General features: G+C 41.0%; 1 protein-coding gene across 2 annotated transcripts; it reads left to right on the top strand.

Annotated features, from left to right (window-relative positions):
- The first annotated feature begins 212 nt into the window (after window positions 1-212).
- On the top strand, window positions 213-16,823 carry LOC143518476 (uncharacterized). 2 transcript variants are annotated; one of them, XM_077010961.1, is made up of 15 exons: window positions 213-581; window positions 860-952; window positions 1,622-1,675; window positions 2,097-2,221; window positions 3,231-3,311; window positions 3,523-3,645; window positions 3,779-4,918; window positions 5,201-5,290; window positions 5,963-6,016; window positions 6,438-6,562; window positions 12,371-12,451; window positions 12,663-12,765; window positions 12,899-14,096; window positions 16,258-16,392; window positions 16,719-16,823. In XM_077010961.1, the coding sequence occupies exons 7-13, from the start codon at window positions 4,762-4,764 to the stop codon at window positions 12,901-12,903; spliced, it is 615 nt and encodes a 204-aa protein (XP_076867076.1). In that variant the 5' UTR covers window positions 213-581; window positions 860-952; window positions 1,622-1,675; window positions 2,097-2,221; window positions 3,231-3,311; window positions 3,523-3,645; window positions 3,779-4,761; the 3' UTR covers window positions 12,904-14,096; window positions 16,258-16,392; window positions 16,719-16,823. The 2 variants fall into 2 exon arrangements, with proteins under 2 accessions (XP_076867076.1, XP_076867075.1); XM_077010960.1 differs by lacking the exons at window positions 12,371-12,451; window positions 12,663-12,765; window positions 12,899-14,096; window positions 16,258-16,392; window positions 16,719-16,823 and having other exon boundaries at window positions 6,438-9,771.

Raw genomic sequence — 16,823 nt, 5'->3', positions numbered from 1 at the left:
TTACTAAAGTCATTTTACTTTGCCACTTTGAATTGACAGTATCTATACAAATTAGCCCACCATGTCTTGTCCTTGTCCACCTCAGTGTTGACATTAAATGAGCTATTCAGAGATTCACTGCAGTGCAGAACAAATAGAGTCAGATGGAAAACAGAAGCCTCAGCATCCGTCAAAGTAGGAGGTCTTTATTGTGTTTTTACTGTACATTTTCACAGCATCATCAGTGCAAGAAAATGTGAAGCAAGTGGTTAGCACACATAAATAATGTGTAGTTTACAAAGCATAAATGAATGCAGAAGCAAAGAAATGTTGCTGTCAGAGAGAAACGTTGCAGGAGGTGACTGCAGTTGCATTTAGTGGGTAGTTTCAGGTCCAGGAACCAAGTGTGTTTAGTTAGGGTGTGTGTGTGTTTGTTTGTGGCCCAATGGAGTTGCAGCAGATGAGTTCTGTGATCCAGAATGCGTATGATGAAGATGAGAGTGGGAAAACTGGGACCAAAACCGAGGACATTTATCAGTGTCTGCAGTATCCACCAACTACAGCCCAGAGAACAACAGATGGAACTGAACAACCTGTTTCATGTAAGACTGGATGGATGGATGGATGAATGAGTTGATTATGGATACATTGGTGTGTGCATGCATAGATCTTGGGTTGAATTGTGTCTTTTAAACGGTAGAAGAGAACAGGACAACAACAGCAATTTTAAGAAAATGCATGGTAAAAATTTATTTACACTTATATTAAGGTAAATAAATAATGGAGAAGAACCTGTCTAATCATACAGCTATTAATAAAATAATCATTTTTGTAGGTAATGTTTGATTATTTTGGCTGATGTTTATTGTGCCTCTCTTAGTTCAACATGGATGGAGGAAGACGATGGTTCTTCTTCTTCTAGTGCTCAACTCTCTCTTACTGACAATCATCCTCAGCTTGTTGGCAACACACAGTGAGTTTTAGCTGTTTGACGTGTATTTTGAAAGTGTATTTGTGTGTGTGTTTCATGTTTCAAAAGTTAGCCAAGTTCACAGAGATGTGGATTTAAGAGGAATAAAGATACTGTAACGCCTGGTGATCAGGCTGTGAATGAGGATCCATAAGCAGAGTGTGCAAGCAGAGTTCCCTTAATGAAAGGAGGACAAAATACACCAAAAGGGAACAGCGAGGGGAGAAATAGGATACGGGTAGACAGGACACCAACAGCCAGATCAGAGGACTCGGGCGAGGTCAGGCAGAAGTACGAGAGGGCTAGACAGGGGCAAAAGACAAAACAAGATCAAGCACCAGAAAGACACTCAGAAAATTAACTTAGAATACACTCAGTAGTCACTCGTAAAGAGACGGCAATACTTCGCGAGGTTGGGCTGGAGGAGACGGGCTTTAGTACTGGTTCTAATTAACTTTGATAGAAAACAGCTGATACCTAAAACTCTGGTGATTGTGACCTCTGGTGGCCGACGGAGGTAATGACTCCAGGTCTGACAGATACATGATGTTGAAATATTTTTTTAGTAAAGTTCTTTTCAAAATCTCCAACCTTCTGTATCCTTTCTTCTCATGTTCTTATGTTCTTCAGATATGGGTATAAGGTAATTTTGCCTTTTTTCTGCACTTCCAGACTTTCAGTTCAGGCAGTCTCTGGGAGTGATCAACACGCAGGACACACTTAAAGGTGTAGTACACAGGCGAAGATCACTCTATAAATTAAGTTTTACATTTTCCAGCATGTTAGTTTGGGTTTGAAATAGCATCTGAGAAAATAATTTAAGAGTCCTTAGTGTTGCCAAGTCTGTGATGAAACAGCAGAACTAATTCAAATCATAGAATCACTATTGTAAAAAATATATATTGTAAATGTATCTGAATGCCTAAAATTAACAGGATTTTCAGGTATAAATTTCCAAAAGCATGTGCCAAATCTAAATCAATTCCAAGCAGAGAAAGACATTTCCTGGTAAAATAGCTCGAGCCATGTATGAGCTGCCCTGGTAAATCACATGGAGAAGTTAACTGTAGATCAGACTTCCTGAACGCACAGTGCATGTTTAAACACAGAGACTACTTGGGTTTGCACTTGGTATGTTATGTGGCAGGTATGTGGCATCTCCATGACGACATGTTCTATTTGGTCTGGACTAACCACGGTAACTGCAGCAGCGCTAAGAGATTCTGTGCAGAGGGGAAGGCCAGGCTTGCCACAAAAGCAGACCTTGACATGGTAGACAAACACGCTCACAGTCTACAGTACACCTGAATAAAGACCTTGAGATGACAAATACACTCTCACACAGTCTATACACAGTAGCCTACACCTGAATAAAGACCTTGACATGGTAGACAAATACACTCTCACACAGTCTATACACAGTACACCTGAATAAAGACCTTGACATGGTAGACACACATGCTCACACAGTCTATACACAGTACACCTAAATAAAGACCTTAACATGGTAGACAGACACCATCACACAGTGTATAAACAGTACATCTGAATAAAGACCATAACATGGTAGACATACACACAAACACGCTCACACAGTCTATACACAATACAACTGATTAAATATTCTTAATTGATGTTACTATGATGATATTATGATGATATTAATCTGGCTTGCTAACATCAGCCAGATTAATCCTCCACCCTCAATCCTCCCTGTAAACATATGCATGCCAGGCCTTAGTCTGCCCTTCTGTGTGCAAAACGAGGATTAGCCCAGCAATGTCACAGAGATTTCTCTCAGATCAGACTTTCTCAGACTTCCACTTATTCATAGCTAAGAGGGCGTAGCTAAGACATATTTTTCTCACTATAATTATGGGAGTAAGACATCAATACAGAAGCAGTGATGAAGTTATCTTGGATTGTTTAATATGACTACACAGCACAAACATTAGCATCATGCTAATTCACAACAGCTACTAGGCATCCCATAATGACACAACATCTGTCTACATGTATCTTTCCTTAGCTAACAATTTCAGTCATAGCAAGTTTCTATCAGTTTCACTGCTCACTAGAATGACTTAGTATTATTATTAGTTAGTATTTAAAACCATATCAGCCACACAGAAGACAATGCATATTGTGTATATTTAAGTCTATCCACTCATAACCATTTAACCAGCCATAACACTTATTATAACACTGAAGCAACGGTATTAGATACTTATGTATGTGTGTGTGTGTGTGTGCGGGTGCGTGTGTGTGTGGATTTATGTAGGCCGGGCTGATGTCAATAGCCAATGGAACGCAACTGTTGTTGCAGAGAGACCAATCAGAGGCTTCTGGAGATGGTTTTTCGGTATTTACCATATTGATTATTGAAATAAACACTTTTGTCTGTATCAGCAGATTAACAACACTGAACACCTGACACCAGTGTACTGAGGGTGTTAGAGCAAAAACTATGAACTCTGTGTTGGGCTTGAGAACTATGTTCAGAAACACTGACCTGGAGGGATAATTTTACTCTGTTTCGCTGTATCATCTGTATCGCTGTGACTCTTCCTCAGGACGATAAAGATTCTGATTGTGACCCTGAGGTCAATATGATGAGGGTGAATGGATGGGTGTGTGTGAGAGCTGCTCCAGTGCCCACAGAAACAGGAAACACCTCCTAGACTCTTCCCCCCATGGTGATGTCTTCTGGAGAAATTTTATATAAATATAATATATAATATCATAATATGATGTATTATTATATAATATAAATGTAAAATAACGAGTTAAATCAGATGTTTCTCCCCTTGGGTTGATTTGGTCCCACAGGTTGACTTGTAACACAGGAAGGTGCTGGGAGGTGAAAACACATACAGAGCGCCTGACATTCCTGCAGCATGAACAGAAGTCGCTCTCTCTCTTTCTCATTAATATTATCTTCTTTAATCATTTATTTTATCTTAAACTTATTTTAAATTTCTCTCAATTTACAGCTATATTATTTTTAAACCCTTTGTTAATTTTATTTCTTTAAATTCTTTTATTCATTTTATTTTCTATTTTATTCCTTTAAAATCTTGTTTTAATTTTTATTCATTATATTTTTTGGGATTATTTATTTCTTTTTTCCTGTGTGAATTGCTGGTCTCTATGAAATGTGTTATATAAATAAAGCTGCCTTGCCTTGCATTGTCTAATAGTGGTTTTCCCCAGTGCAGAAACAGTTATATTGTGCTCTGTAGAGATAATAGAATTCATTTTCACATCTGTGTCTGTGCCTACAGTACTGTGGTTGGTCCCGAGTCCAGTATTCTGTTTTCTCTTGGGCCTGTAATTGCTAAAGTCATTTTACTTTGCCACTTTGAATTGACAGTATCTATACAAATGAACCCACCATGTCTTGTCCTTGTCCACCTCAGTGTTGACATTAAATGAGCTATTCAGAGATTCACTGCAGTGCAGAACAAATAGAGTCAGATGGAAAACAGAAGCCTCAGCATCCGTCAAAGTAGGAGGTCTTTATTGTGTTGTTACTGTACATTTTCACAGCATCATCAGTGCAAGAAAATGTGAAGCAAGTGGTTAGCACACATAAATAATGTGTAGTTTACAAAGCATAAATGAATGCAGAAGCAAAGAAATGTTGCTGTCAGAGAGAAACGTTGCAGGAGGTGACTGCAGTTGCATTTAGTGGGTAGTTTCAGGTCCAGGAACCAAGTCTGTTTAATCAGGGTGTGTGTGTGTGTGTGTGTGTGTGTGTGTGTGTGTGTGTGTGTGTGTGTGTGTGTGTGTGTGTGTGTGTTGGTAGCCCAATGGAGTTGCAGCAGATGAGTTCTGTGATCCAGAATGCGTATGATGAAGATGAGAGTGGGAGAACTGAGACCAAAACCGAGGACGTTTATCAGTGTTTGCAGTATCCACCAACTACAGCCCAGAGAACAGCAGATGGAACTGAACAACCTGTTTCATGTAAGACTAGATGGATGGATGGATGGATGAATGAGTTGATCATGGATACATTGGTGTGTGCATGCATAGATCTTGGGTTGAATTGTGTCTTTAAAACGGTAGAAGAGAACAGGGCAACAACAGCAATTTTAAGAAAACACATGATAAAAATTTATTTACACTTATTTTAAAGTAAATAAATAATGGAGAAGAACCTGTCTAATCATACAGCTATTAATAAAATAATCATTTCTGTAGGTAATGTTTGATTATTTTGGCTGATGTTTATTGTGCCTCTCTTAGTTCAACATGAAGGGTGGAAGACGATTGTTCTTCTTCTAGTGCTCAACTCTCTCTTACTGATCATCATCCTCAGCTTATTGGCAACACACAGTGAGTTTTAGCTGTTTGACGTGTATTTTGAAAGTGTATTTGTGTGTGTGTTTCATGTTTCAAAAGTAAGCCAAGTTCACAGAGATGAGTGGATTTAAGATGAATAAAGATACTGTAACGCCTGGTGATCAGGCTGTGAATGAGGATCCATAAACCGAGTGTGCAAGCAGAGTTCTTTTAATGAAAGGAGGACAAAATACACCAAAAGGGAACAGCGAGGGGAGAAACAGGATACGGGTAGACAGGACACCCAACAGCCAGATCAGAGGACTCGGGCGAGGTCAGGCAGAAGTACGAGAGGGCTAGACAGGGGCAAAAAACAAAACAAGATCAAGCACCAGAAAGACACTCAGAAAATTCACTTAGAATACACTCAGTAGTCACTCGTAAAGAGACGGCAATACTTCGCGAGGTTGGGCTGGAGGAGACGGGCTTTAGTACTGGTTCTAATTAACTTTGATAGAAAACAGCTGATACCTAAAACTCTGGTGATTGTGACCTCTGGTGGCCGACGGAGGTAATGACTCCAGGTCTGACAGATACATGATGTTGAAATATTTTTTTAGTAAAGTTCTTTTCAAAATCTCCAACCTTCTGTATCCTTTCTTCTCATGTTCTTATGTTCTTCAGATATGGGTATAAGGTAATTTTGCATTTTTTCTGCACTTCCAGACTTTCAGTTCAGGCAGTCTCTGGGAGTGATCAACACGCAGGACACACTTAAAGGTGTAGTACACAGGCGAAGATCATTCTATAAATTAAGTTTTACATTTTCCAGCATGTTAGTTTGGGTTTGAAATAGCATCTGAGAAAATAATTTAAGAGTCCTTAGTGTTGCTAAGTCTGTGATGAAACAGCAGAACTAATTCAAATCATAGAATCACTATTGTAAAAAATATATATTGTAAATGTATCTGAATGCCTAAAATTAACAGGATTTTCAGGTATAAATTTCCAAAAGCATGTGCCAAATCTAAATCAATTCCAAGCAGAGAAAGACATTTCCTGGTAAAATAGTTCGAGCCATGTATGAGCTGCCCTGGTAAATCACACGGAGAAGTTAACTGTAGATCAGACTTCCTGAATGCACAGTGCATGTTTAAACACAGAGACTACTTGGGTTTGCACTTGGTATATTATGTGGCAGGTATGTGGCATCTCCATGACGACATGTTCTATTTGGTCTGGACTAACCACGGTAACTGCAGCAGCGCTAAGAGATTCTGTGCAGAGGGGAAGGCCAGGCTTGCCACAAAAGCAGACCTTTACATGGTAGACAAACACGCTCACAGTCTACAGTACACCTGAATAAAGACCTTGACATGGTAGACAAATACACTCTCACACAGTCTATACACAGTAGCCTACACCTGAATAAAGACCTTGACATGGTAGACAAATACACTCTCACACAGTCTATACACAGTACACCTGAATAAAGACCTTGACATGGTAGACACACATGCTCACACAGTCTATACACAGTACACCTAAATAAAGACCTTGACCTGGTAGACACACACGCTCACACAGACTATACACAGTACACTTGAATAAAGACCTTAACATGGTAGACAGACACCATCACACAGTGTATAAACAGTACATCTGAATAAAGACCATAACATGGTAGACATACACACAAACACGCTCACACAGTCTATACACAATACAACTGATTAAATATTCTTAATTGATGTTACTATGATGATATTATGATGATATTAATCTGGCTTGCTAACATCAGCCAGATTAATCCTCCACCCTCAATCCTCCCTGTAAACATATGCATGCCAGGCCTTAGTCTGCCCTTCTGTGTGCAAAACGAGGATTAGCCCAGCAATGTCACAGAGATTTCTCTCAGATCAGACTTTCTCAGACTTCCACTTATGGCGCATTTCCACTAGGGCCTGCTTGGCGCGGTACGGTTCGGTACGGGTCGATTCGCAATGGAACGGTACGGTCGCGTTGTGTTTCCATTACAATGGTGAACCACCCCAATGTGGGTGGAGTCGCTGTTGGCGCGCGGGTTGTAGTGTCGCCCGTGTCGCAGTGTAGTGTAGTTTGTATGCGACCACAACACCGGTCGATGCCCCTTAACACATAGCATTATTGTATCTTATTTATCTTTATCTTCATTATTGTATGTGGTTGCTCTAATTATTGATAATAATTTGGTATTACTCAAACAGGCTGAACACACCCTGCATAAAAAGCATCAGTCATACAATCAAATTAAATCAAACTTTATTATGAAATATAGATATTTAAAGTACAACATATGTAAATAATATAGTTATAGTTAAAAAAAGTGCAAAAAGCAAATATATACGTATAGCTTTATATGAAATAAATATTTATAGTACTACAAGCAACATTTTGTGTGCTTTTACTGGCGTCTGTCTCGCATGGTGTTCACAAGTTCGCCAAGCACCCCGAGGAAAGCCCGGCTGAAGGAAACACTTTCCGCCAACTCCGCTCGCCTCGTCAGTGGAAGGGGAATCTTGAACGTAAAAAATAACAAATATTAAACACAAGCATTCCCGTGAAAGCAACAACAATATAGCGTAACTGCACAAAATGTGTAGCACGTCATTGCTGCTCATGCTGTGTTTATGGCTACAGCTAACTAGCAACTAGCAAGGCTAAGAGCTAGCTATTGTACAGTAGTGACTGTGGTGGTAACATTAACTACAAACATAGCTCAGAACAGGTAGCTCAGAGTCTCAGGCACAGCCCTTTCATGGTTTCAGTCTTACTTAACAAATCGCTATCAGTTTGTAGAGCTCAATAATATTTCATCCAAACATACAATGGTTAAATATGGGGTCCCGCAAGGCTCCATCTTAGGACCACTATTATTTACATTATATATGCTACCATTGGGCACAGTTATAAACAAACATGGTGTCAACTTTCACTGCTATGCGGATGACACTCAACTTTACATATCAGCCAAACCCGATGACAAACTCAGTTTAGGAAAAATTGAGGCCTGTGTAAGAGATATTAAATGCTGGATGTCTCTAAACTTCCTACAATTAAATGAGGACAAAACAGAAGTTCTCCTTGTGGGCCCTAAGGCCGCAAGACAGAAAATTCCAAATTTAATGCTTAATCTTGCAGACTATCCCATTACACCTGGCACAGTAGCCAAAAACCTAGGCGTCATACTCGACTCCGACCTATCATTTGATAAATATATAGATAATACTACTAGGATAGCTTTTCTACATCTCCGCAACATTGCCAAATTAAGAAATGCATTATCACAGGATGATGCAGAAAAATTGGTGCACGCCTTTGTTAGCTCTAGACTAGACTACTGAAATTCACTACTGTCAGGATGTTCAAATAGGAATCTAAATAAACTTCAAGTAGTTCAAAATGCCGCAGCTAGAGTTCTGACCAGAAGTAGAAAATTTCAGCATATTAGACCAGTCCTATCAGCCCTGCATTGGCTCCCAGTTAAATTTCGTATTGATTTTAAAATTCTATTATTAGCATATAAAGCACTACACGGGCTTGCTCCTGAATACCTCCAGGAACTTATTTCCTACTATGAACCCCCACATCAACTAAGATCACAGGGTGCTGGTCTGTTATTAGTTCCACAAATTAACAAGGTAACAGCAGGGGGAAGAGCCTTTTCTTATAAGGCCCCCCAGCTTTGGAATAATCTTCCTAAATGTGTCCGGGACTCTGACACAGTCACAATCTTTAAATCTAGGTTGAAAACCCACTTATTTAGTCTAGCATTTGATAATTAATATCCCCCTTAGATAAAGGTACAGATCCAGGGGTTCATAGACGAAGGGTTTTATGGTAGACTGGGGTACTGGTGCTGTCATCCTGTCACTGCTCGTGGTCACTCAAGTTTGTTGACAGTGCAGTGGACGGATGCCATTGTCTCAGAATGCCCCCAAGCCTATGTTACCTTCTGGTTCTGCCTTTTTTTTTAGCTAGGCTGTAATAATTTAACTTAGTGCCGGAGTTGCTGCCACACTCCAGAAATGTTTATAATTTTACCTGTCCTGTATATGTCCTCATACAGAGCTAATTTTCCCTGTTTCATTTCTCCACATGGCTGCCCGCCTGCTTGAGGTATAATGAGATGAGGAGAGACAAGCGATCCATCCTGGCCGGCCACCTCCTGCCTAACCGGATGCCTACACCATGATGGACATTATTACATCTTTTTCGGTCTAAATGGACATTATTGCATCTTTTACATTCTGTCTACATTCTGTCTATATTGTTGTTGTTGTCATGGTGACCGGTGTCGGCCAGAGGAGGATGGGCTCCCCCCCTGAGTCTTGGTTCCTCTCAAGGTTTCTTCCTCATGCAAAAACTAGGGAGTTTTTCCTTGCCACTGTCGCCCTTGGCTTGCTCACTGGGGGCTAGGACTCGGCACTTGTAAAGCTGCTTTGTGACAACAACTGTTGTAAAAAGCGCTATATAAATAAAATTTGATTGATTGATTGATAGCTCTAAATTCCTGCGTTTACAATAGATGCGTTCATATTACGTTCATATTACATCTTTTACGAGCCTAGTAGTAAAACTGTGAAATCACAATACACTCACCATTCTCCGTGGCCTCCAGCACCAACATTGCCGTGTCTGTCCAGCACGTTTTCTCTTCCGTTACTGGCTGGCCGGTGACCGTATATGACAACCATTTGCTGGAACCATTTCCAGTCTTTGCGGTTTGCTCCGCTGCGTCCGTTATGGTCCTTCACCGCCCGGTAATCGCTTTTAAGCTTTTTTAGCTTGGACCGACCGGCACTGCTGAATGGACCGCTGGTAGCCATGAGTGGCCATTAGCGCGGAAACCTCGCTAAAAACCTTTACATTTCTAGTGGCCCCGTCCAGTTCGCCCTGGATTTTTTGATCGCTAATTATTAGTCACAGAACTGTACCGCTTCGGAACGGTTAGAACCTCGAGCGAGTCGGTACGAAAAAAGTACCTCACAGGGAACTGGTACTAATGGAAACACTCACAAACCGTCGCGAATCGAACCGTACCGCGCCAAGTAGGCCCTAGTGGAAATGCGCCATTATTCATAGCTAAGAGGGCGTAGCTAAGACATATTTTTCTCACTATACAGACCCTCCAGAAAGTCGCGATGTTGCGATTTGCAACTTCAACGCAACTTCAAGCAAACCCCGCGAATTCAGGGCGGTGTTGCAACTTCAGCTAATCACCGCAACTTTCCCGCAAATTTGACCAATCACTGATGTCGTATTGATGTGACGTCGACAAACTCCCGCCTTACTTCCGTATATACGTTCAAGAGGAGCAGACTGAAAGCAGCATGAGCGACGAAAATAACGGCAAAAAGATCGGGAAATGTAGTATCCCAGTACACTACATGAAAGCGGGGATAAACTGTCCAGATCCGACCCGCGAATTGATTATCTATGGCCCCCTGGATGATATTTAATTACTATTAGAACCGGCCCCCAGGCCACAGCCGCCCGATGGTGTTTTGCACGCACAAACACTACATTCCCCACAATGCAACGGTAGCCCGCGAAGTCACTGCAGCGCACGCAAGTGGCGATCGATCTCGATATAATACTTAATTTGTGTCCATTTTACAGGCCGCCCGGTAACAACTTACGTTCGCTAACTCCGCCCCCTCCCTCCCCCCCCCCGTCAACAATTAATGTTCGCCACCCCCTCCAGGTTCAAATCTCACTTCAAGCGATCTTGAAAAGTTGGCAACCCTGAATAAATAGGTAAATAGATAATTAAAATGGACTACTAAATAGAGGAAACCATACAACATTTACTCCCTATTGTAATGTACTCACAAAAAAGCAAAAACACACCGCAATTTCCATCGCAATTTTTTTGAAAAACACCCGCAACATCAAACATTTTAGCCCGCAACAATCACAAAAAAGGCCCGCGAAATCCTGGTGGGACTGACTATAATTATGGGAGTAAGACATCAATACAGAAGCAGTGATGAAGTTATCTTGGATTGTTTAATATGACTACACAGCACAAACATTAGCATCATGCTAATTCACAACAGCTACTAGGCATCCCATAATGACACAACATCTGTCTACATGTATCTTTCCTTAGCTAACAATTTCAGTCATAGCAAGTTTCTATCAGTTTCACTGCTCACTAGAATGACTTAGTATCAGGGCTCTCAAGTTTTGGATTCATGTCAGAGTGTGAGAGTTGTTGACGGGGGGGGTGGCGAACGTAAGTTATTGAGCGGGGGGGGGGGGGGGGGGAGGTGTTTGTATATCGCGATTGATCGCCATCCACCAAGTTTTTTTTTCATGAAAAAAGCTGGATGGAAAAAGACCAAAATTCAAAAAAAGCCCCAAATATCGCAAAAAGATTTTTACGCTAGGAGGAGGTGGAAAAGTTAGACTATCGCATCGCCAAAATTCGGAAAAACTGGATGGAAAAGGGTTTTTCGCATAAACGATGACGTATCATGCCTCAAGTCATGTGGTTCTGTATATGATCTCGATGTAAAGCTGGCAAATGCATACAAAATGCATACAGTTCTGGAGAGAGCAAAAATTTAATTTAACTTCTCCATGTATAGAAAAGAAAAAGAAAAAAATGTTTCAAAACCTCAACGTGCAAAAATGCGTAACTGACAGATGGACGTAAAACCGCTATTGTTTGGCGTCCTCTCACGTGGTCTAAAGTTTATTCGCATAACTGTAATGAATGGAAACAAGGCTTAATTCGCATTTTTTTCTGCCGAAACTTGGAAATTGCGCATTATTTTTTCGAAAGATTTTTTTTTCTCGCCGTGTGAAATCGGAAGTGTGGTGTGTGAGCGTGTGAAGACGGTCAAATGCGTGTGTCACACGCTCAATGCGTGAGACTTGAGAGCCCTGCTTAGTATTATTATTAGTTAGTATTTAAAACCATATCAGCCACACAGAAGACAATGCATATTGTGTATATTTAAGTCTATCCACTCTTAACCATTTAACCAGCCATAACACTTATTATAACACTGAAGCAACGGTATTAGATACTTATGTATGTGTGTGTGTGCGGGTGCGTGTGTGTGTGTGTGTGGATTTATGTAGGCCGGGCTGATGTCAATAGCCAATGGAAAGCAACTGTTGTTGCAGAGAGACCAATCAGAGGCTTCTGGAGATGGTTTTTCGGTATTTACCATATTGATTATTGAAATAAACACTTTTGTCTGTATCAGCAGATTAACAACACTGAACACCTGACACCAGTGTACTGAGGGTGTTAGAGCAAAAACTATGAACTCTGTGTTGGGCTTGAGAACTATGTTCAGAAACACTGACCTGGAGGGATAATTTTACTCTGTTTCGCTGTATCATCTGTATCGCTGTGACTCTTCCTCAGGACAATGAAGATTCTGATTGTGACCCTGAGGTCAATATGATGAGGGTGAATGGATGGGTGTGTGTGAGAGCTGCTCCAGTGCACACAGAAACCTCCCCCTATGGTGATGTCTTCTGGAGAAATTTTATATAAATATAATATATAATATCATAATATGATGTATTATTATATAATATAAATGTAAAATAACCAGTTAAATCAGATGTTTCTCCCCTTGGGTTGATTTGGTCCCACAGGTTGACTTGTAACACAGGAAGGTGCTGGGAGGGGAAAACACATACAAAGTGCCTGACATTCCTGCAGCATAAACAGAAGTCGCTCTCGCTCTTTCTCATTAATATTATCTTCTTTAATCATTTATTTTATCTTAAACTTATTTTAAATTTCTCTCAATTGACAGCTATATTATTTTTAAACCCTTTGTTAATTTGATTTCTTTAAATTCTTTTATTCATTTTATTTTCTATTTTATTCCTTTAAAATCTTGTTTTAATTTTTATTCATTATATTTTTTGGCAATAACCTTCCCAAGGTGATAAATCTTGGGCTGTAATAAGCTTATTTCTTTTTTCCTGTGTGAATTGCTGGTCTCTATGAAATGTGTTATATAAATAAAGCTGCCTTGCCTTGCATTGTCTAATAGTGGTTTTCCCCAGTGCAGAAACAGTTATATTGTGCTCTGTAGAGATAATAGAATTCATTTTCACATCTGTGTCTGTGCCTACAGTACTGTGGTTGGTCCCGAGTCCAGTATTCTGTTAGTTTTTTCTCTTGGGCCTGTAATTGCTAAAGTCATTTTACTTTGCCACTTTGAATTGACAGTATCTATACAAATGAACCCACCATGTCTTGTCCTTGTCCACCTCAGTGTTGACATTAAATGAGCTATTCAGAGATTCACTGCAGTGCAGAACAAATAGAGTCAGATGGAAAACAGAAGCCTCAGCATCCGTCAAAGTAGGAAGTCTTTATTGTGTTGTTACTGTACATTTTCACAGCATCATCAGTGCAAGAAAATGTGAAGCAAGTGGTTAGCACACATAAATAATGTGTAGTTTACAAAGCATAAATGAATGCAGAAGCAAAGAAATGTTGCTGTCAGAGAGAAACGTTTCAGGAGGTGACTGCAGTTTCATTTAGTGGGTAGTTTCAGGTCCAGGAACCAAGTGTGTTTAATCAGGGTGTGTGTGTGTGTGTGTGTGTGTGTGTGTGTGTGTGTGTGTGTGTGTGTGTGTGTGTGTGTGTGTGTGTGTGTGTGTGTGTTTGTTTGTTGCCCAATGGAGTTGCAGCAGAGGAGTTCTGTGATCCAGAACGTGTATGATGAAGATGAGAGTGGGAGAACTGGGACCAAAACCGAGGACGTTTATCAGTGTCTGCAGTATCCACCAACTACAGCCCAGAGAACAACAGATGGAACTAAACAACCTGTTTCAGGTAACACTGGATGGATGGATGGATGGATGAATGAGTTGATCATGGATACATTGGTGTGTGCATGCATAGATCTTGGGTTGAATTGTGTCTTTAAAATGGCAGAAGAGAACAGGGCAAAAACAGCAAAAATCTTTTTTTTTTTATTTCAAAGTAAATAAATAATGGAGAAGAACCTGTCTAATCATACAGCTATTAATAAAATAATCATTTCTGTAGGTAATGTTTGATTATTTTGGCTGATGTTTATTGTGCCTCTCTTAGTTCAACATGAAGGGTGGAAGACGATTGTTCTTCGTCTTCTAGTGCTGAACTCTCTCTTACTGACAATTATCCTCAGCTTGTTGGCAACACACTGAGCTTTAGCTGTTTGACGTGTATTTTGAAAGTGTATTTGTGTGTGTTCAATGTTTCAAAATTTAGCCAAGTACACAGAGACGAGTGGATTTAAGAGGAATAAAGATACTGTAACGCCTGGTGATCAGGCTGTGAATGAGGATCCATAAGCAGAGTGTGCAAGCAGAGTTCCCTTAATGAAAGGAGGACAAAATACACCAAAAGGGAACAGCAAGGGGAGAAATAGGATACGGGTAGACAGGACACCAACAGCCAGATCAGAGGACTCGGGCGAGGTCAGACAGAAGTACGAGAGGGCTAGACAGGGGCAGAAGACAAAACCAGAAAGAGATTAACTACCAGAAATACAATCAGAAAATTCACTTGGAATACACTCAGCAGTGCCGTTTCAAGGTATTTGGGGGCCCCAAGCAAAGACACCAACCGGGGCCCCCCCAACCTCCACACCAGAAATCTCATGCCCAAACCCCCCTCCGGCCAAAAAAAAAACATATCTGGCCGCGGTCCACCTTCAAGAACCATAGCATATACACCTCAAACTAACTACTTTACAAATTTACTACTTGTAGCTGAACATAGCAGATTTAAGTATGGGATTACCCGGGACATATATATTGTTTTTAGCCTACCTGCTGCTAAATTACACCATTTGTACAGGTAGGCCTAATTTATCCAGTGTAAATCATCACTTACCACTGTCTTGTGTTTTTTTTAGGGGTGGGCATAGATTAATTTTTTTAATCTAGATTAATCTCACTGAAATCTTGAAATTAATCTAGATTAATCTATATTAAAATGGCTCATATGTGTGCTACCCAAGTAATAACTAAAAGTCAGCTTTTGAGATAGGGTTTCTTAATACAGAGAGTGCATTAGACCAGGGGCTCATCTCCTGTTTTCAAAATGCATCAATGACTGCTTGAGGAAGCTGTTCTACTTTGATATTTGAAGAAAAAAAACATACTCAATAAAATGTAGGCTACTCGTGTTCAACGGTTTATTCAGTTAAACATGAATTTGTAAGCCTACATACTGTACAATTAAAGGGGTTGATAACATGTTTATTCAGCTAAACATGATATTTGAAATGTAAGCCAACATTTAGTACATTTAACTTCATAATTTGGGGGGGACTTTTTCAAAAGCCGGTTTGGTCCTCTGCAGTTTTAACGGTTAAAAAGAAATATTTAAATAGCGACGAATCTTGCGCTAGGACCATGCAGAAAACGACCGCTCCGAGCTTCGTTCCGGTAATATTTTACATTCCTAAAAATGAATTTTCCATGAAGCAAACCTGGCGACTTCGTGGCTGCATCCATGTAAACACACGTACGATTTTTAATTCACAGGTTTGAAAACTCGTTCTCGCCCCTACTGTGCAATTTGGTTAGGAATAAAAACTGTCAAGTTGAAAGTCATCATAGTTTGCTTACCCATTTTGTTCCCAACCCAACTTTAAGAATAGATTAACGGCGATAATTTTTATATCGCCCGATAAGAGTATCAAATTAACGAACGCCGTTAACGGCCCACCACTAGTTTTTTGTGTTCCTCTTCCTTCTTTTGTTTTCTCTTTTGGCTTCCTGATGGAATTCGCTTCATGGTTAAGTTTCATATTTGCCGGCGTCTAAAACTTGGCTGTCTGTCAGGACAGTGTCTGCCTGCCTTCAGCAGCTGGTGGGAGGGGCCCCGTTGAGGGGGATTCTGAGAACAGTGTCATTGCTCATGACTTTGAGAATGTAAAGTGGGGCTCACACAGTTTGTCGCTGCATTTAATTCTTAACCTGTTGTTGTCTGGGGGCCCCAGGCCAGCTTGGGGCCCCAAGCAATTGCCTGGTTTGCCTGCCCCATCGCGACGGGCCTGACACTCAGTAGTCACTGAGTAGGGGGAGAAGAACCAGCGTGCGGATGCGCTGTCCAGGTCCACACACTCCTCCTGCGGGTAAGCTCCTCCCTCTCCCTACACCCAGGCAACCGTGGACGCACATCGCTCTGGACTTCGTCACAGACCTCTCTCCTTTCGAAGAGAACACGGTCATTATGGTGGTGATTGACCACTTCTCCAAGATGGTTCGGTTCCTTCTTCTGCATAGCCTGCCCACCGCGTGGGAGACAGCGGAACTCTTGTTTCGGCACGTGTTCAGGCAGTTCGGTCTGCCTGAGGATATCGTGTCGGACAGAGGACCGCAGTTCACCTCGCGTGTGTGGCGGGAGTTCCTGTCCAAGCTCAACATCACAGTTAGCCTAACCTCTGGTTACCACCCGCAGGCTAATGGACAGGTGGAGCGCGCGAACCAGGAGGTGGGAAAGTTCCTGAGCGCGTACTGCAGCGAGCACGCGGACACGTGGTGCGCCCTTCTGCCTTGGGCCGAG

The sequence above is a fragment of the Brachyhypopomus gauderio genome, chromosome 7, assembly GCF_052324685.1.
Source record: "Brachyhypopomus gauderio isolate BG-103 chromosome 7, BGAUD_0.2, whole genome shotgun sequence".
Taxonomy (NCBI): Eukaryota; Metazoa; Chordata; class Actinopteri; order Gymnotiformes; family Hypopomidae; genus Brachyhypopomus; species Brachyhypopomus gauderio.
This window is presented reverse-complemented; position numbering and strand designations above follow the sequence as displayed.